The sequence below is a fragment of the Caloenas nicobarica genome, chromosome 2 (genome assembly GCF_036013445.1).
Source record: "Caloenas nicobarica isolate bCalNic1 chromosome 2, bCalNic1.hap1, whole genome shotgun sequence".
In the NCBI taxonomy this organism is placed as follows: Eukaryota; Metazoa; Chordata; class Aves; order Columbiformes; family Columbidae; genus Caloenas; species Caloenas nicobarica.
The window spans coordinates 92,215,935-92,236,721 of record NC_088246.1 but is presented as its reverse complement, the minus strand read 5'-3'; the positions used below and the strand labels follow the sequence as shown (position 1 = coordinate 92,236,721).

The following is a 20,787-nucleotide window of genomic DNA, read 5'->3' as shown; positions in this document are numbered from 1 at the left end:
GGATGGTGACTCAACTACTTCCTGGGCAGCCTGTTCCAATGACTGACAACCCTTTTCTATGATGAATTTTTTCCTCATATCCAATCTAAACCTCCCCAGTGCAACTTGAGGCCGTTTCCTCTCATCCTGTCCTTAATACTGAGGGATGTGCACTTCTGCGACTAATGAAGCAGAGCTAAGACTGCTGGAGCGGTCGTCATTTTGCATCCGTTGGCTAGGTAATGCAATGGGTAGCGTAGGGATGTCCTCTCTTCTTGTCCAGGGGTGTCCCTTCTTGGGCATCCTTGGAAAACTCTCTGCGCTGCAGCTATTGCACAAGAACCAGCTGAGCGAAACGGCACGTTTTAGAGGGCAGAGGGGGTGCCATGGGGTAGGTGCATAAGCCTATTAGCCTGTTACAAGAGTCTGCTCTGTTAGCAGGAGGCAAAGGTTCACCTCATGTGTTTATTTACTGCTGGCACGCTTCCCCCGAGGTAATATCAGCTCAGCGAGGTGATGTCACCGGCGACACAAATATCGTTCCTGTCCTGGTGTGGCTACCACGGTTGTGTTGGGGCAGCTGGCCGCTTGCCGAGCGCCTGTTTGCCGGCAGCCTGATGCAACAGCCTTGCCGGTGAGCGTTTGGCAGGAGAGCAGCACCTTGCATGGGCTGCGAGAGGCCTCCTGCAGGAAAAAACAACCTGCAAGCCCTTTGGGCAGGTGACATTGTCCGAGCTCTTCATTTCTGGGGCTTGAGCTGCCGAGTCCAGTGCTTCTGTTGGCAATGATGTGCTTGGGGAAATTCAGATACCAGAGGCAAAGTAGTGTCTCAATATCTGCTCATGATACCCAGGTACCTGAGCTGAGCTCGCTTCTTGCACACCTATCTCATGTCTGTTGTGATCAAAAAAGTCCAAAATCCTACAGGTAGTACGCTCTCTTCTCTGTAAAGGTATTTACTTAGCAACTTGCATCATCTCCATCCTTTCTGTAAGCATCACTAAAGCAGTCAAGTGCAATAGATTTCCCTTTTTCTGTTTTATTGTTTTATATACTTATTTACTGTCCAACATGCATGCGGAGACTTGTGGTCTCAGGTTGTTCTGTGCCTCCTAGGTGGCTTATTTCTTCCATTTGAGTTAATGGTCCATAATTGAGCTTAGTGACCTGAAATGCCCTCTTCTAATTTAATCAATACAACATAACTGTAAGATCTTGGGATGAGCTCATATGTTTTCTGGAATAACTTTATTGCCTCTATGTTTTCTTTTGTAATCCAACTGAATTTATACTGTCGATGTTAAGAGAGTGAAAGGATGGAAACTGTTACTCTCTTCGGATAGCTTCTGGAGGACATTTTTAATGTGGCTGAACTGAATTCTTGCCCGTGCCACTCTACTGCTTTCCTCTACATCATTGGGTTCTGCATATTATTCCCTGTTAACAGGCATGTCTTAAGTGTATTTGGCTTTATGTAAGAACCTTTTGAATATTTCAGTGAAGGTGTTATAGCCAAATGTCAAAACATGGCTGTGGGCACTTGAATAATCTCAGTACTAATGAGCTTTCCATCTAGGAAAGTTGATTCATTATGTAGCCTAGTTTTTAGTCATGCTGTAACAATGGCAGTTGTTCTGTAAAAACAGCGTCTGTGCAGCATCAGAATATTAACTTCAAGTTCTGATGCCTTAACCAAAATAAAATCCTAAATTTCAAAGGCAGTTTGACAGGTAAAGAGGAAAAATATATTTAGTGGTGGAAACAATCCATACTCACTGCAGCTATACTGCCTGTTATGAAATACTGCTTAAAAGGCCATTTTCAAAAGTGTAAGTATATCTGATTTTTTTAGATAAAAGTACAATGTCACGATGCAAAGTCAGCTTTAATGGAGAGAGAACTGCCTTTTGGTATCTGATTACATGGGAAGCTCTAGGGTGCTAATCTGGTTTCGTGACTTATGTTCAAGTCTGAAATAAAGCTATTCTGCGTATTTGGACATTTAAGAGTGTCACCTATAAATAGATCAGAAATTGATTGCTGTTTATCTGCAATGCATCTAATGTCTGAAATTACTGTGATGGGGGGAGGTATTTTCTTTTTAAAATCTGTCTACCTTGGAAAAATCTGTATCAAGAGCACAGTGTTACTGTACCCCTCTGTGCTTTCTGAAGGCAACGGCGGGGGGGAAACAGACACCCTTTCCTAAGAAACTTGTTTCCAAGAGTGTGGTAGCAGTGGTGTGGTAAAGTAGAGGCAGTTGTAATGCCAGAAGCTGCTCCCTGAATTCTTGAGATTGGCTGGACTTGAGCTTTGCAAGAAATCTTTCAACAGCCTTAGTTCACCAGTATACTTAGCAATTTTGGGACTAGATATATTCTCCCTTTCCTCCCTGCAAATGAAATCCATTTAGCTCCTTCAGATAAAGCCCTGAATTACTCCCACCCTCATTTAAAGTATTCTGAACTCATTTGTGTCCTGCTGCTGGTCAGCCATGCACCTTTGATCTCTTTTGTGATGGCAAATAATTTCTAATAGCTGACACAATCCAATCCTCTTGTCTGCGAACAATTCTGAGACACATGTATTCAGTTTTTTAGGTTTTTGTTTTCCCCTGACCTTCAAGGTTATATTTTTGGTCTCTGTCAAAGTAGTGAGAGGGTGGAGAACAGGCAGTACAGCTCTTGGTTTCCTTCCATTGTTTGTCCTAACGATAAAAGTGTCCTAACCTTTGGTTTCTGCCTCTTCTTTCCAGTGCTGCAGGTGGAGCAAAATATAAGTTAATTTACTTTTTTTTATGAGCCACGTCCTATAAGCAGAGCTTTTATCATCTTAGGAATGAATAGAGGAATTGACTTTGCTCCTCTTTTTAAAATATGAAAATAATTAAATGAAAAAATAGATAAGCATTGTCTAAATCTGTAACATTTCCAGGAGTAAGAAACAGAATGAGAGCAAGGTAAGACTTGTTTGCAAGAGTGAAATGGGGCATATTTGTGATACAGCAGTTCTCCCGGCAAAGGCTTCTATTGCTTTAGGATTCCTTATGAATCAAAAATTTGGTGCCCTCCCTTTTCAGTTGTTAGCTGGTCTTAATTAGAGGAAGAATTGTAAATGCTAAACAAAAGTTGGATTTGTGCTCAAAAATTGAATGGATTTGAAAAATTGGCTGACGCTATTGCAGCAAATTTAAGTTAAGCTCTTAAGACAAGTATAGACTTAGTTTAAGGTTTTAGTATCCTTATCTGCATATTAGAACAATTTTCGTGAGTTTACGTACTAGAAAACCAGGAAAGAGGTAACGAGTCTTATGACTGAGAGGAAAATGCCCAATTCAAGTTATAGCTTAAACATCATCTTTTTTAGAAATGTTTTTTCTAATCTGTTTATAGAAGAGATTGGCTCTGCCAGATGACTGGGAAATTGAGGACTGCGGATTTTAAGATTTTTTCCAGCATGGGAACATATTTCCTTTAGTTGAGACAAACAAGTTGCACTGGAATGTGCTCATGGTCTGTATCAGCAAGTAGAGCTTAACTTAGTTATGTCAAGAAGAATATATACGGTGATATATCTGAAAAAATGGATGTCACTAAAAATACCTGGCTAATAAATTTCTGTGGTGTTGGGTGAATGTGAAAGTAGGCTTGCTTTGTGGCAATGTTGTTTTTATTGAAGTATCGACATGATTTTCTGTGTTTAAAAATGATTAAATGTTCAAGACTGAAGTCAGACTTAAGATAGCAAGAATCATGTAAAATGGTACAGGGTTTGATTACAACAACATGCTTGTTCTTTCTGTAAGCCCTACATCTCTGTGGACTGTACTGTCTGTCCTCACAGCCAGTCCTCACTGAAAGAAGGCGATTTGATGGCAACGAGTGCCCTTGGGCCGGTTGCCTACTTTATTGATAGCAGGGTCTTTGTTGGGGGGGATGGTTCTTTTGTCACTTGTTTTGGAAGTTGTGTGGAGTAACAAACCTCCAAAGTCTGTGCTGTGGAGTTGCACAAAGACTCTTACTCTCCTATGCAAACTATAGCAGCTGATGATGGCAGCAGCAGACCTGACTCCCACGTGTTTGTTGTTAGTTAGCCATCTATACCCCAGGCAGCTGTAACTGCTCAGGATAGTTGGAATTACCCAAGGTGCTGATGACTCTGGGCCACAGAAGTTATTGTGAGATGCTGCTAAGTGTGTGTTCCTTCAGGTGAGCGCACAGAAGTAGCGATGGGCTCTCTGCTCCACGACCCCCTGTAGCAGGAGATGGGAAATACTTGCTGGGGTTGGCCACTGTCCCTGCATGGAGTGGGACGAAGAGTTAGAAGCGTTCTTTCAACAAATTAGCTGTTACATGGGATGAAACAAGTAACTGTAGATGTCTACCTACATTTTCGCCATCAGCAAAATGAAGATATTGCTGTTGCAAAACTTCTATCAAGTATGTGGCTGAGATTTGCTTTGTAGTCTGTGTGCTGTTTCTGAAAATGAAGTCCTTCTTTGTTCATGGTATTATGTTGAGAGCCAGTTCTGAAGAGATGAAATCAAGACTGCAATGTGAACATATGTGAGATCGTATCCTAACAAACAGGGTAAACCGTAGACTCTTACTTTGAAATAATGGATAGCCTTTCTGTAGATCGACTTGTTCGTATCCAGTATATGACATGGAAGTGGTGAAAGATAATGCAGCTTCTAAGTACCATAAATGTGCTTTGATTGAAGGTGCATAATTCTTGACTCGTAGTAGGGAGGGGGTCATGAGTTACGCTGAAGGGTAGTTGAAGCTTTCTTTTTGTGCATATGGGGGTTGAAATCAAAGTTGGGAACAGTGACCGGACTTGCAAGTTGACCTTGGAACATTTGCTAAAAAGAAAAAAAAATAAATGTCATTAAATGTGGAGTAACGAGATAAGGGAAAACTGCTTAAGGCATAAAGCATGGTGAAAAGCCATGGAGTTTCTTTAAGATACTTTTAGTATGTAGTTGAAGTGAAACTATTGAAAGAGATGTAATTCATTTTCATTATTGTAGGAGCTGTGACGTCTGCTAATAGAATATTTATGTTTGTGGTAATATCTTTCCACCATTATGTATTTCTATAAACCACCTGTTTAAAAAACTGACCAAACAAAGCAAAACATCAACAACAAAAAAAATATCTCAACCCTCCCCCTGTATGGCAATAGTGCAGAGCTCTTTGGGCCAGGATACGTCTCCTGTTGTGTTAGGCTGGTGAAATACAAAACAGAGAGATCTCTTTCTGAAGAGCAAGTTTAGAGATTAATCTGGCAGACTGCTGGCTCCAAGGCAAACTGGAGAGAAATTTGTTGAAGGCACGAATTGGGTGAATGCCTCCTTTCTTACAGTGAGGGTGTTTGAGCAAGAGGACTTGGTGATCACGGCATTGATGACTTTGCCCTGAAATAACATGTCCTTTCATGTAGGCTGTTCTCAGACCATTTACATTCCCCAGGGTCTGGTGTCTCCCAGGGGTTTGGTGGTACAGCTGTGCTGGTACACTTCCTAATGTACTTGTAATAGCAAAATACCACTTTCTCTAGAGGAAGTTTATTGTGGTTTGACAAGTGAAGTGAAACGCAGCAGTAACAACAGCGTTCTTAGACACTTATACTGGACTAGGAATACAGATATTTTAACTGGAAAAACAGTTGAAATGTGGAGTCATTTCTACTGAACTGGTGGTGAGCAACCTTTCCTTGTATTTCAGGCAAATGTGCAGACCTATGGAGAGTGAGGGCAGTGAATTCAAGAAATTAATGATGAATGTTGTGTGTCAGCTCCAGTCTGAAATTAGTCCTATTGATGTTTTTGCCATACAAACACAGAGGAAGGCTCAGCCCCTTGCTGACAACTCTGACACAGGAGGGATAAAGAAACACTTTTGTACTGTTAAATCGGTGGTTTCAAGTCTGTGAGGTGGAAGAGAGATTTTTAATGCCATGAGTTAAGTAGCTTTTAAATAGGCTTGGAAGACACTTAAGGGTTAATCTATTCCCAAAACTTTTATGGATATAGTATTACCAGTATAGGTTTGTGATCCGCTTACAGTATTTTATACTTGTAGTGAGTACTTGTATATAGATTCAGTTGTCCTTGAAAAATGCTGCTGTTTATCATACCTGACCTGATCAAAGCAATATGAGTGCTTTTTGCACATTAATAAATGCCTGTCTGAAAAACACTGGTCAAAGTACTTGACATGTCTCATGTAGGCATCTAGATTACTTGAAGATGCATTTTAATGGGAGCATGTGGGAAGAGTCATCTAATGCATCCTCAGTTTTGGAGAGGCCAACAGACAGACTAGCTAATGAGGGCAGAATTGAGGGGTATTGTTGGCAGAATGCACATTACAGAGGTTAATATGGTAGGAAAGAGCATCGGTGGCTCTCAATGAAATGGTACCCACTGTGGTGAAAGAGGAAGGCAGTAAGAACCTGAAATTCATTTGAATCAAGTACAAAAGACAGCATGGCTCTTCAGCTGGTGCAAGATAACTCAAAATTAGCTCACTGGAGGTTGATGGGAAGCGTATGTGGGATGTCCACTCTGGAGGTGTGTCGGGGACAGAGAAAACTTTGAAGCGGGTTCTACTGCGTTACATAGTGCAGAAGCTCTTAGTGCACGTCTTTCCTCTTCTCAAACTGTATGTCGGGGTTTTATCCATTTTACAGTTAGAGTTAAGAATGTATAGGTGCATGGACATACCAGACAACAGGAGGAACCTTCATGTATTTTTTACTACTAAAACTTTAAAATATTTTCAGGTAACTGTATATTCTGATGTTATGCTGCAGCTGCTGTGGCTTGTGCTTTAAGTTGTACATTTGTCAAATAAGGAAAGAGGAGTAAAATAGTGAAGGATAATATTCTAGTGTTGCATTACTTATGGTGTCTGTAGCTTTTAAAAAATCTTGTGGTATTAAGACTGCCCTAAAATGACCTGGAACAGTACACTCTAACTCTGATTTCTCACATTGTCTATAAAGCTACATAGATAGCTATAAAATGCTAAGCCGGAGTCTTGTATGGAGCTCACATAATAAGGGGGGTAGCGGGGGAGAAAAAAAAAATCACATTTCGTAGCTTAATGAAATAAGCAAAATCTGTAGAAAAACAGCGCTGTAATTTGATGTCAGTTCTGCACTAAGATTTTTCATTACAGTGCAGCATTAACAATAAACCTCAGTCATCACTGTCTTTGAACTTATCTGACTATGATAAGCAGTACAGTATTTATTTCTGCCTTTATGTAAACACTGCTGCAAGTGGTTCATGACAACACTTCAGTATGGCAAGCTGTGCCATGTGAGGATACTTTAGAAATGCATAATTTCAAAGCAGCTGGCATTCTTACATTGAGGACGAAGAAGGTTGTGGCACTTTTGTTAAAGCCAAGAAGCTTCAAGGGGAAAATCAATCTGAATTTGTTAAAGTATTCGTCTGTTTGTGCATATTAAAAAGGACAAGGTTCTGTCAAGCTGGCTGTATTTTCAGCTAACAAAAAACCAAGCAAACAAAACCCACAAACAAACCAGAAAACAAACAAACAAAACCAACAACAAAAACAAATGAAAAACCTCACAGACTTAAATGGGGCAAAGCAGAAAAAAAAAAAAAGCATGAGATGTAGCTAAATTTGGAGTTCTTAACAGCAAGCAGCTGCTTAAGTAATTAAAGTATATAAGGTGCTACTGACCAAAGCAATTAGTATGTAATTTCATTAATGGTATTAGGATTGCAGTAACAATTTTTAAGTCTTTCTGTCCAAATCAAGATTGCGGGCAATTTGTGACATGTACAACATGAGGCTAGAAGCAGTGTGATGTTACAGTGTGTTACAGCACCACTGTCTGAGTGGATTTGTAACTGCACAAGAATGTGTCTTAAATAAACTGGCTGTGTATCTTCTTATCACTCCTAATTGGTGTACATTGCTTGCAAGTTTACATATACATGCACTTGTAAATTTTTATAAGCTTGTATGTTTGTAAGTTTATGTATGAAAAAAGGCTTCATGGGGGCTGCTAATTTTTTGTTTATCTTTGCAATTCAGTTATGAGCTCGCTGCTATTCAACAGCAAAAGAGAATTACACTTTTTTCGTATATGTTTTTGTGGTTTGTCCTTAAGTGGTTGAAAAATCCCGGAGAGCTCAGGCACAGTAAAATATTCCAAGTCTCTGAAATCTGAAGTGCTGCAGATGATGGGTTTCTGAACTACAAGGTCTGCAACTCAAAGACAAGTGGATGATGTGCCAAGTGACCGCAGTTACGCAGCTTCTATCCTCAAGAATAGCCAGAAATATTATTCAGAAGATGACAACAAGTTTTAGAGGATAGGCTGAAAAAATAAACACATCAGAGAGTGTATCTGAAATATACTCAAGTCTGAATACAGGTCACCTCCAAGACTAGGGTAGCATCACTGAAGAATCATTCAGTCACGTAACCGGAGCAGTGAAAGCTTCCTACTGGGACATCTGTGGGTATTAATTACTACCACCGTGGCTAACCTGGAGCTGCTGACATGGTTAAAAGCCATCGAGGGAAGTCCTTCACAGCGTTAAGGCTTTATAGCGACACTTTTGGCCTACCTTAAGCTCCGTCCTGTTCATGCGTCGCCTCTTTCTAGGTCTAAGGCTTTCTAGGTCTGTAAATGCGTGGGTGTGCTTTTGGCAGAGGAACCAGTCTTCTCTGCTTCTCTGGGCTGCATTTCAGATGTGAAAAGGAGCGAGGTGAGCCGGTTTTCTAACCTCTCGCGAACGCTGAACCTGCACCCGTGGGTTTTCAGGGCATCCTTCCTAAGAGGAGTGTTGGGGGTTGATTTTTGGGAGGTGCAGTGCGGGATGTCAGGGCCCTGCAAGCTTGTGTGGGTGTACTGACGACATGTTGTCATGCGGGGTGAAGGAACTGGAGACTTACCTGGTAAGAAGCGATGGTCTGCTGACAGAGTACCCTTGGTGGGGAAATGTCTGGTGTCCTGCTTCCAGCATTGTTTTGTGGGCGTGCGAGGAGGCAAGCCTAGGTGGGGGCTTGGGGTCCCTGCCCGCAGCCTGGTGAAAACCCACCAGGCAGAGAAGAGCAGCAGGCTGGCTTCCCAAAAATCACAGGGCACCCTGAGTACCCCAACCGGGAATGCACATACCATGTAAAATCAGGTGTGTGGGTCTCTTAAGGAAAGCAGGTGTAAGGGGCAAGTTGGTTTGGACTCACGTCAAGCTGTGCTGAATCTTCCATGTAGCTTTCACTTTTGGGTGAGCCTGATCCTGACTTCTTATAAGCAGTGCAGCATACCTGTGGGATGTTAAATCGCGAAGGACCACCATTCAAGTAGCTGAATTTAAAAAAGGAAATTCGATTCAGCAAGTCTAGAAGAAACAAATAATTTTCCATTTTTCTTGGGCCCAGATGAATTTAGGCTGATGTGATAGCTCTTCATTGAATATTTGAAGGGTAAATTTAGTTCAGTATACTACTTCTTCTGTGTCATTGCTGGTCTCCAGTGATTGACTGTAATGGTTTGGTTTAGCTTTGTTTATTTTTTTCCACTTTTGTGTTTTGATGTGATGTTTGGGGTTTTTATGTGTGCGTGTGTATTGGTTTTTTTGTTTTGGTTTGGGTTTTTTTTTCCCTTTCCCAGGGTGGTGGTGTTGGTTGGTTGGTTGTTTTTTGTTGTTGGTGGTTTTTTTTTCCTCCCCTTTTTCCAGGCTTGGTGGTGGTTGTTGTTTGGTTATTGGTTTGTTGTGGTGTGGGGGTTGGTTTGTTTATTTTTTTAAAAAAAGGCTGGCTAACAGGAGCTCTTGGTGTCAGTGTAGTCATGGCAGAGGGAAGTGCCACGGAAGCTTTTAGAGATGGCTGGTTTCTGCATCGGCAACGTGGGGCACGGGCGCCTTCAGCAGCGGCTCCACGCCGCCGTTTGGGATGCGACTGCAGCAATATGCTCTGCCATCTGGGCATCTGTGCGGCAGGACTGTGGCGTTCCCTCCTCACGCGGCGGAGGTTCGCTCTTCCTTACAGCAGTGGTTCCTCTCAAATTATCCGCCCTTTGCTGGCAGGGCCGGGGAACATCATCTTGTTCCTCACCCAAGAGGACTACATGATTTTCCGACACAACGGCTAGGCTTGTGTGAGAGGAGAGCCTAAAATAGACAGCCAGCTCAAGGACAGAGCATCTGTGCGCGCATGAAATTAAACGCATGCCCCAAAACGTTGTTCCCTTAGTAGGGCAAAGAAACGTAGGGAGAGCTTATATCGAGGTGCTGCCAAGGCAATGAGAGGACATCTGATGGCAGCCACCCTAATCCGTGAAGCGAAGCTAAGGTAGGCAAGCCTGCTGCTTGTTATTAATATATGTCATGTGCTGGGTTTGGAAGTTCCAAGTCGGGGGCTCTTAGGAGGCTTTTTTGATGCAGTGTTGCAATTCCAAACAACTCTCCCCCAGTGTAGTCTCCTGTAGATAATTTACCAAAATGACAATTGGAGTTAATACTAAACTAAGAATCCAAAATGACCCCAGTGTTAAAGCATTTTACTTTTTCATATGCCTTCAGTTCTGTTAACTAAACTGACTTGCAGTACCTTAAATATTAAATATTCCTGTTGTCTGCTTTGTAAGTACATGGGTCACAGCTAGGTAACTATTATGTGCTGAAAACGCAATCTTTAATTAACTTGGAGGAACAGCTGATTCATTAATTGCTGTGTGCCACTTTTGGAACTTGTATTACATCCTCTTAAACATGCTTTATAAGCCAGCAATAAACCTGTTCAAAGCAAATTTTAAAACTTATGGTTTAAAGTTAGTAGGATTAAAGGTTAGCCTGGGTATCAAGTGATGAGGTATGCACTTAATAATAGTAGTGTTTCAGCATTAGCTCTGCAGACCCATCGCTTTCTGAAGAGAAACGCTAACGGACTTTTTGGGTTAATCGTGCCACTTTTCACTGGAAAGCTTTATTTAGGTTGTCGCGGAGTGGCTTTGGAATGAAACTCCCCGTGCAAGAAGCCTGGGGTTTGCTGTCGGCCAGGCGGGGGGACGTCCCCGAGCAGGCAGGCGATGCTCTCGCCGAGCAGCCGCCGGAGCTGGAGCTGCACAGCAGCACGTCAGGAGGTTGTGCACGATGTTTCCCGGAGCGGGGATAAAGCTTGGGCTTTCTTGGCAAGACAGGAAGGACTAATCCGTGCAGCGGTACTTATATCGATTTGTAAGGATCGTTCAGCTGGGATTATTCGGCTGGGTATTATGGTGTTTAATCAGAGAGGGAGAGCCCAGGTTCTCTGAAGGAGAGCAATAGATGCTTTGACTGTGTTTTTAACTTGCCATTAGTAGCTTTAGACTTGTAAGACACATGGTAGCTCTTCTCATCTGCCTGAATTTTAAACTCGTTTTTGAACCGTGGCTTGTCTATTACTGTTGTTTATTTGTATATATTTGGTTCTCACTCTTTTTTTCTGACATGGGCAATAAGAAGAAGATAGCTAAGTAAGATTTGAGAGAAGCACTACAAGCAGAAATATGTATATAGGAAATGGCAGAATAAATTTTGAAAAAATAACTTTCATTCATGTAAGCATAAGGAAAACACACTATTTTAAAGCTTTTTATTCAGTTTCCTTAATGTGAAAGTATGTCATCTTAATAAATAAGCAAGTAAACCTGACCTTTGCTGTGTCAAATTGCAGCTCTCACTAATACAGGATATCCTCTTAAAGCCATTCACACGTAAATATGACTGTCTAATATAAGATGCAGTCTACCAAGCATTTACCATGTGGCCAGCAAACAGTATTTCAACTCATCTATCGATTTCCATCCAACATTGTGCTTCCTAAGTTATGACTTGGAAGTACCTTTATGGCTCAGTAGGTCAGCATGGTTTTCTGTGTTATCTGGAAAGCTAAAGTGGCTTTTCTGTTTGGTTTTGTGTGGGGTACACAGGCTAAGAGCTGTTCTGCTGCCCAGGTGTTACCCCGACCATGTAGTCTTGAAGGATGAGCGACGATCTTTCTGTAATCATAGAATACCAGGTTGGAAGGGACCTCAAGAATCACCTGGTCCAACCTTATTTGGCAAAAGTATCACTTTGGGGTATGTTGCCAGAACTTTGCTTCATGGTTTTGCTATAGAGGTGATGAACCAAGGCTGAGACATCCAATTAACCTTACAAGGAAGATAAGACTTGAATAGAGAATCCCTGGATCAGTCAGTCCGCCTGTGTCTCATCCATTCACTCACACTGACTCTCTTTTTTGCCCTGAGTAAAGAAAGGGCCACAATAAGCCTATATGTGCATGACTATTCCTTGCACAACTGTGACTGAAGCTCTAAATTCCCCTCTGTTCATATCTCCTTTTGGGTCAGGAAAATTAATCTGGCCTGTGCACTATGTGGCGTATGATGTCCTTCACCGATGCAACCACTACATCCTTCTCAGGGGTCCCTTCTAATTCCTAACTACTCTGTGATTCTATTTGGCTTTGGGTTCAAACTTTGATCTGAAACTTCTTTTAAGAATGTATGCTTTTTTCCTACTTTTTTAAACACACACACACACACACACACACACACACACACACACACACACACACACACATATATATATATATATATATATATTTTTAGCACTGCAAATTTCCTACTAGAAAAGGGGTATTGGGAAGATAGAATCCCAGCTCTGTGTTTTCTAAATGGGGTGTGGAGGTCTGGAAAGGGGACTGGCTATAACTTATGTATTTTACCTTATAGTTGTAATAAAGCTGGCATGTATATGCATAATCAGCATTCTAGATGTTTTCCTTGGGTGTCAAACCCATCTCTCATAGCAACACTGTTAGTGCTTCAATACCTGAATGTGCCTTAGAGTCAAGCAAGGGCTCATCGGTGGTAGTGGTGATACCCACCTATAGCAATTGTCTGTCAAGGTCACGAATGCCCATCTGCTCCACAAGAGAACCAACGTGGCTCTGCGGTTCTTGGGTTAGAAATGGGAACACGCACGCTGGGAGGTGCTTCCGAATGTTGTCTGTGAATAATTGCAGCTTCCTCAAGGGGCAAAACCATTAAAATCTTCATCAGAGACATGCTTTACCTTAGTTTGTGTCTGGAATTAAACAAACCAACCCTCCTTATCCCCCGTCTGTCCCTGCAAATGCCTAGCTTTCATCATCTTTACTCTTCATGATGTCAAGCCTTAGATGTGTGAACTAGACAAGCACTGCATTTTCCATTCTTCAAACATCAATTTTTTTCATCAGAATTCTTGAAACTTGTTTTATATGGTAAGGACTCGTCCAAAGGTACAACTTCATTCCTTCCTGCTGTCAGGGACGTATAGCCAGTTGCTCCCATTACACGTTAATGCTTTGATTTTTTTTTTTTTTTTTTTTTTTCCTCCTAGCACTTTTCATATGTAGCTTATTCCTATAGTTGTTACCTAGCAACATTAATTTTGTTCAATTTAGTTTGTGTCTTCTATTTCAAAAAATCTATCGAGTGTGTTTTAAGAACGTTTCTGGAGTCCAACCATGAACCTTTAGTAAAGAGGTGTTTATGAAGTGAATTCTCTCTACCACCTGTAATTAACGTACACACATTTGGTGTTAGCTGTCCCAGCCTTACTGGCAGAAATGGGAATAGTTGCGTGTGGGATTTAAAAATTACCTGGAGAATACTGGAGCAGTTACAAGTTCGCTGTTGACTTCTCTGTATGGTGTTCCAGTGCGCTCAAAAAGCATAGATACCTATCTCAATTTCATGCTCTCTTACTGACCAACATCTCTGCTTCTTGCTCTTCTTTCCACGGCATTGTCCGTTTACCATTTTGGAAGCTGCACGTGCACTGATGTGACATTTTGTAGGCCAGATGCCATCGTTACAGTATATTTTACTTAAGCTGATGAATGTTAGAAAGTAATAAAGGAAAGGACTTCTTAGTGCAGAGTCCCATAAGGAGACTTACAGGCAACACAAAGTTCTGGAGTTTTGGGGTTCAGACTTGTCATTTTTAATTCAGACTATGACCACTCTGGAGTTGCTGATGTCTCTAGGATACAAAGTTGGGTTTGTCTTCTGCGCTCACTTGAAATGAACAAAAATCTAATTTTCTAATGTACAACCAAGGCAGTCTTGATGTTTTCATAATTGGTTCTGGTAGAAGACCTGGAGAATAATGTGAAAGCATAGGATTTGCAAATGGTTTTCATGTTGTCTTTTTGTTTTTTGGGCAAAACTTATATCTATATGTAGGTTTTAATAAAGTAGGAGAGATTGCTCAGACTTGGAGTTGGTATTGGGAACTAGCAGGTGTCATTCAGCTGCAGCATCACTGTAGAGGTCACTGTGGGGTTTTTAAAAAATTGTAAGAAATCTGCTTATTATCATCCACCTTCTGTTGCGTGCATCTCTCAGAGGTGTGGAAGCTGCCAAGTGCTAAATGGATGCAGCCGTAGGGGGGCTGTAGTAGCTATTTTGAGTGTACAAGAATTGCAAGTCTGAATAGGCAACTGGTGCCTGTGGCATCAGTGGAAGCTGAAACACCCCTTAATAAGGGCTTATCTTGTAAAAGGAGTTCGTATTCACATCTCACTGTAGTAATCTTTACCTGCATTTTTGGTGATAAAACATGAGATTTCCACAATACCAAAAGCCTTGAAAAACATACTTGTATCACCAAAATGAATCAGAATAACTTATGTGTAGTTTTAGGAAACTTGGCACAGGATGTTGAGGTAGATACCACAAGTATTTTTCTATGTCTTTTTTCCACTTTTAAGTTCTGGTGAAGTCTTTCTGTTCAGTTTAATGTAAATGTGTTTTCCCTGTATTATGTATAATTTACATAGTGTTTCAGTGCTTCATCAATGCAGGGTGCTAGGGGATATGCAACTGTACGTTCCTTTTCTGTCACTGTTTCCATCTGTCTGTTTGAGGGTTAATTAATGTGGGCAGGGCTAAACTTGAGTGAAATCTTACATTAGTTATATCTTAGCTTCTTTACTTTGTCAAGCTGGATCTTGAGCATGCTGCACTGAAACTCATTTTGGGGAACTAATTGCCGGTGTTAGGCTGTCAAATACGAATAGATGATCAATCAGCAGCTTCCTTACTGTAATATCAAACACTTGTTTATATATGCTTCATTTAGTATCAGACTTACTTCCGTGGTGAAAAGAAAAATGGTATAGCGTTTTTATAAATCGGCTGAATTCCTAGTAGCGCTCGCATCAGTCTTCTCTGTGAACTGAGACATAATGCTGGATAATTAAATTCTGAAATGAGCAAACAAGAACAAAATTATTTATACATGTATGCAGTAAAATCCTCTTAAATCACAGCTCAGTTAAGTGTTGTAATGTTTTTAATAGTATTCGCTGTGGACTGCAGAACATATGTAAAAGGGAAGAGTTTGCAGGGCTGCCACTTGGGGACACAAAATTCATCCTGGTGTGTAGTCCAAAGCCGGGATTCTTTCCGTGTTCAGTTTCCTCCCACCCCCACCCCAGTAAACAGTGCACTGAGCCCCTTGACAGCAGTGGAAATACCTGCTTTCTTCAGGAGGCTGGCATGGACGGAGCTGAGCAGGGCTCATTTCAGCTTTACGTCGCTTCAGAATAAGTGGGATCCTGCTTAGTCCTGTTAGCTGAGCTTGACATGTCAAAGCCAGCAACCACCAAAATAAGTAAATAAATTAGGATCAAGGAGATAGAGAAGGGCCAGAAGCAGACAAGTGGGTGGGACACGTTTAAGCACAGATTAAAGTTTGTTGAGGCCTAATTGAGGGGTTATCATCCCTCCTATGGTATGCTCGAAAACATTCAAATCATATTCGAAGTGCTTTTGTTTTTGTGGAACATGATAGGTTAGCTCACTACCTCAATAGAGGTTTAATAACAAAGTTTTCTTTCCTTGAATTGAACTTTAATTTTTTTTTCTTGTAATTGAAATGATGATTTACCAAAAATATTACTTGCAACATCCAGTGGAGCTGGTTTGTGAACAAAGCCGAAGTTTAACAAGTTGTGGGCAAAGGAGCAAAATGAAGTTCAGACAGCTGCCAGTGTGTGCACTTTGGTTCTAGTTTAAGAAGGAACATTGCTTGCAGACGTACCAAGTATTTACTTATTGTATCAGAAGTCTAGAAAACTGCCAGTACTCTGCCCGCCACCAGAATTATGTCAGAGCTAGGTTTTGCCAGTGTTTCCCTTTAAAAATTACTTCCAAAAGCAAAAGGCTGCTTGCATGTTCGTGCATGGAAGTGATAAGGTAGCCTCTATGCCGTTCAGTTGAGAGAGGAGAGAACAGACCTGGAATATCCACTTTCATACTCCTTGATCTTACGGCAGAATTCAATGCAGATGAAGGAAAATAGCCTTTGGTATCCCTGGAAGCACATGTCTGCAAGATAGCTGGAAAACTGGAGGCTCCTCTGTTACCTGCAGCTCTGCCTGCTAGAACCTGCTAAGGTGATTCTCACCCACGTCAGTTGCAAAATTTGTGTGTGCATACTGAGAGGACCGATGTGATGCCATATTGGCTCAAAGCCCAATGATTTGCAAATGTTACTGTTACGTATTAAGCCTCCTCAAAATCAGTTTTGTCAGCTTTTTTTTTTGTGTATGATGATATTGATAGAGGCCGGATCTCACTTGTTGGTAGAGAAAGATGCTTTGAAGAATTGCACTGTATATGAAATATCCTTCTGAGTAGTATAGCTGCAAATGGTTGAATAGGCTTATAAATTCCATGGATGGCATACTTTATTTTCATTTAGTTAAGCTCTATAGAGAGCCATCACAAGTAACATACTGGATTACTTGGCAGGCTGAGACATCTGCTGGTGCTTCCCAGGTAGGCTACAGCAGCGAGGTTTCCTGTTGCAGCATGCTGAAATCTTTCCAAAATGTAATGGTTTTTAATAGTAAATGCTGTTGTGTAGAGATGAAATTGTATGAAATTCAAGATTGCAGGCTTTGTCTTCAAAAAGCTTAAGGATCTGCGCTCCTGCAAAAGTTTCATAGCAGGACTGAGGGCTGTTATTAGCAGTGCTGCACCCGTGGAGAAAAGGAGCTGACAGAGGAGTGAAACCAGATTCTGGACTTCAGTGCAACATATTATTAGGGAAACTCTGTTATGTACCTTGTCAACGCCTGTCCTCTTGGAAATCAAATTTAGGTGTGTAACTGGTATGCTTAAAAGCCTGCTAATGGTAATTCAGTGCTTTAAGCTATGTACTTGGTTTGCTTAGTATTTTGCACGAAGTGCCTCATTTTATGCATATTAGACTTCATATCACATCTTTGTGTCTACTTGATTGTTCAGGTATAGCTTTAGCTGATTCTTAATCATTCCTCTCATGTTACAATCAGCTGAAAATGTAATGATCGTGCATGCTAGTAGCTTTGTCTAAGTTGTTAATAAATTAGTACCCTTGGGGACCAAGCCATACAGACTTCCATAGAATGTGTGCCTTGTCTGTCTGCTCTTTGTGCTTTTTACCCTGCTAAACAACTGCTGTTAGTTGCTGTAATTTACTCCCTGACTCTGTGGCCAGGGTCTGTCTTCTATGTCTCCTTCTTCCAGCTCCTAAGCTTTGACTTGACAGCCATCTGACACCCTACAGCTCGGTCTTCTGGTACTTGAGATGAAAGATAAAATTTAAAAGCCTTGTAATTCAGCCTCCGTGTCTTTATATTCCTACTCCTGTGGTTCCCTTGTGATTGCTCAAGAAGTGTTTTCGATATGTCCTCCTCAAATAGGATAAGAATCTGGAGGATGGAATGAAACTTAAATTGCAACTTGCCTTGCGATTTCTAAAAATAGCAGGGAAATGATTGTAGACTTTGTCCAAGCAAAGCAAAGTCTAGATTATCGAAAATGCATGCACTAGCTGACAGACAAGGAAGATGGTGTCGCCCAGTGAGGGTGAGTCTTAGTAGAGTTAATAGCTGTTAACTACAGAGACTAAGGGAAATAACCATAAAGAAATGAAAGGAAGAAACTTCTTTGTGGCTTGATAGTTTTTGTTTGGTTTTAAACACGTTCAAACTTAGAAATCCTGTGAGTGTGTTTCAGTGAAGGCTAAGTGGCTTTTACTTTAGTAAAGGGCCCACTGACTTTCAGTGAGGAACGTAGTATTTCAAGTCATCAACTAGAGCTCAGACGTAGGTACATGACCAGCACTCATTTAATTCTGAGCAGATCTTTGGTTCATCCAACACTGAGAACTGGTGGTCTCGGCGTCTGAAACATTTGCTGTGTAGATGCCGTGTTCAGATCCTGTTATGGTTACTGAGGCTTGGTGGTGGTGGACAGAAATAGGGTGGTGCTGTTTCGGACTATATTCACATGAAAGGTGGTATTGGTACGAAATCATTTATGGTATCTCAAAGTACTGTAACTGGTCACAAGCTGAATAGCTGCTCCTGGTGGATCATCTACCTAGAAAACATGGCAAAAGAATGAGTATCAGAAGCTATTTGGGGTGAAAAGCATATTTTAGCTGCATAGTGCTGTGTAAATGCCTGCTAGCTCCATTGCTTGGCTCTAGTTTCCATCCGTGTCATGAGGAGTTTGGCGTGATACAAGGTTTTCAGGCAGCAATGGTATTTTTTTTCCCAGACCCATTGGTAGAGCTGGAAAATAAGGGCACATTTTTGGATGCACAAAGTTGTGTTTGGTCTGAAGTAGCTGTTCAGGCAGTGGCTGTGCAGTAACCAGAAGTAGATACCAATGTGTGTGTTCGTCAGCCCACTGAACTCCTGATAGGGAGTGATGTAACTTGTGGTGAGGGAGTAATTACAGTGCTCTGCAACAGGAGTTCAGAGAGTGGTTAGTGCAAAGGGCTCGCAGAGTTTTGTTGTCTTGCTGAGTAATTATGATTGTTAAGGAGGAACGAGTGTGCACAACTTATTTACTGCGAGGTAAGGTGACATATATGGAAAGGTTCCCACACTTTTTGGGACTCATGTTTCTCCAAACACCCACACCATGTCCCTGGTTAACTTACTTTGAGCTCTTTAAGGTAGGGGTTTCTCTAACACATGTCAAGAGCAATGATACAGATCTCCTTAGAGTGAGAGTTAAAAGCTTGCATTGCCCTTCAAAATACCATATCACAAAAATAAACAGAAATACAGACGGGGTTTTTAACAAACTGTAATGATTGCTTTCCAACGTATGCAGCAGAGGAGTGTGTCTTCTGCCTGTTGACTTCTGCAACACTATCATTTTGGTTGGTTGGTCGGTTTTTTGTTTGTTTGTTTTTGTGGTTTGGTTTTGGTTTTTGTGTTGTGTTGGGGTTTTTTTTCCCCTTCTAAATTATTTGACCTTGCAAAGTGTTTGACAACCTAACTTGATACCTCAGTTCAGCTTGTCAATGTATTTGTAAGTGATATACTTTTGGAATATATGTCAGTTCATCAATAAGTGAAGTGGTGCTTCACATTAACATTGACATTGTTAAAAATTCCACCAAATTTGGGTTATAAATACATAGCAAATACTATAGGAGAAATATTTAATTCTCTATCAGTAGCTTTTCACCAAGGATGACAAAATAAATGTCCATCACTGACTGTTACTAGCTGCATTTTTCTGCTCTAAAATAAATGTCCTCTGCAATAAAAATTTGCACCCTAAAAATAGTACTATAAAATTACGTGATAACTTCACAGAAACTTAGTCTTTGGTCTTTCCAGACTTCTTGTATCTGTGACTTCCAGATGTGTCATGCTGCCTTTATTTTGTCTTGCAGATGACGATGTGGACCTGGAAGCTTTGGTAAATGACATGAATTCCTCATTTGAAAGTTTATACTCCGCGTGCAGCATGCAGTCGGAAACCACTCCGCTCCTTCAGAACGGCCAGCTCAGCCGCAGCCAGCTGGGCTCCTCGGGACCCGGCGCGCTGCAGCCCCTGTCCCCCAGGCAGAAGGTGCAGCGGTCTCAGCCAGTGCGCATCATGGCAGTCAGGTAGGAACCGAGGGACTTGCCTCCTTTTTGCATCTGGGCAGGAACAACCCCAGGTTCCAGTATAGGTTGGGGAATGACCTGTTAGAGAGCAGTGTAGGGGAAAGGGACCTGGGGGTCCTGGTGGACAGCAGGATGACCATGAGCCAGCACTGTGCCCTTGTGGCCAAGAAGGCCAATGGCATCCTGGGGTGTATTAGAAGGGAGGTGGTTAGTAGGTCGAGAGAGGTTCTCCTTCCCCTCTACTCTGCCCTGGTGAGACCTCATCTGGAATATTGTGTCCAGTTCCGGGCCCTCAGTTCAAGAAGGACAGGGACTAGATGATCTTTCAAGGTCCCTTCCAATCCCTAACATTCTGTGATTCTGTGACTTTTGCAAAGGAAAAAAAGATGTAGCAGGTAGGCGAAGGACATGAATTTTCCGTGTATTTTGTAAAATGCAAAAATGTCACATTCTCAACCTTCTTTAAATCAATGCTTGATGTACCTGTAGTAGCACACATGTGCAGAAGCCTATCATTGGTAGCAATATGCAGAAATGATGTGCGTATTTGGATTTATTTCCGAACGGTTAAGAACTATTTTCTTGGGTATGATGCTTACTTGACAGCTTCTTGGTTTTATAAAACATAAGAGATCATGTAGATAGATGAGGGTGCAATTCAGCTAGTTTCGATATATCAAAAATATCTCTCTTTGTAGAGGTTTCCTTAAGGGTCCAAGACAAACAACAAAAGAGCACATCGAAGTTATTTAACTGCCCTTCCTAGAGCACTTTCAGCTCTTTCACTTGAGTGCATTATGTGCATGATTTGTGTTGT

The 20,787-nt window shown here is 41.4% G+C and overlaps 1 protein-coding gene across 4 annotated transcripts in view; it reads left to right on the top strand.

The window, feature by feature from the left end:
• The window catches only part of GRB10 (growth factor receptor bound protein 10), a 145,531-nt gene that overhangs the window by 67,608 nt on the left and 57,136 nt on the right, over positions 1–20,787 (top strand). For all 4 annotated transcript variants that reach the window (XM_065629874.1, XM_065629876.1, XM_065629873.1 and 1 more), the window contains one exon: positions 19,754–19,970. In XM_065629874.1, the coding sequence (XP_065485946.1) occupies positions 19,754–19,970 (217 nt within the window). The remainder of the gene's footprint in view (positions 1–19,753; positions 19,971–20,787) is intronic.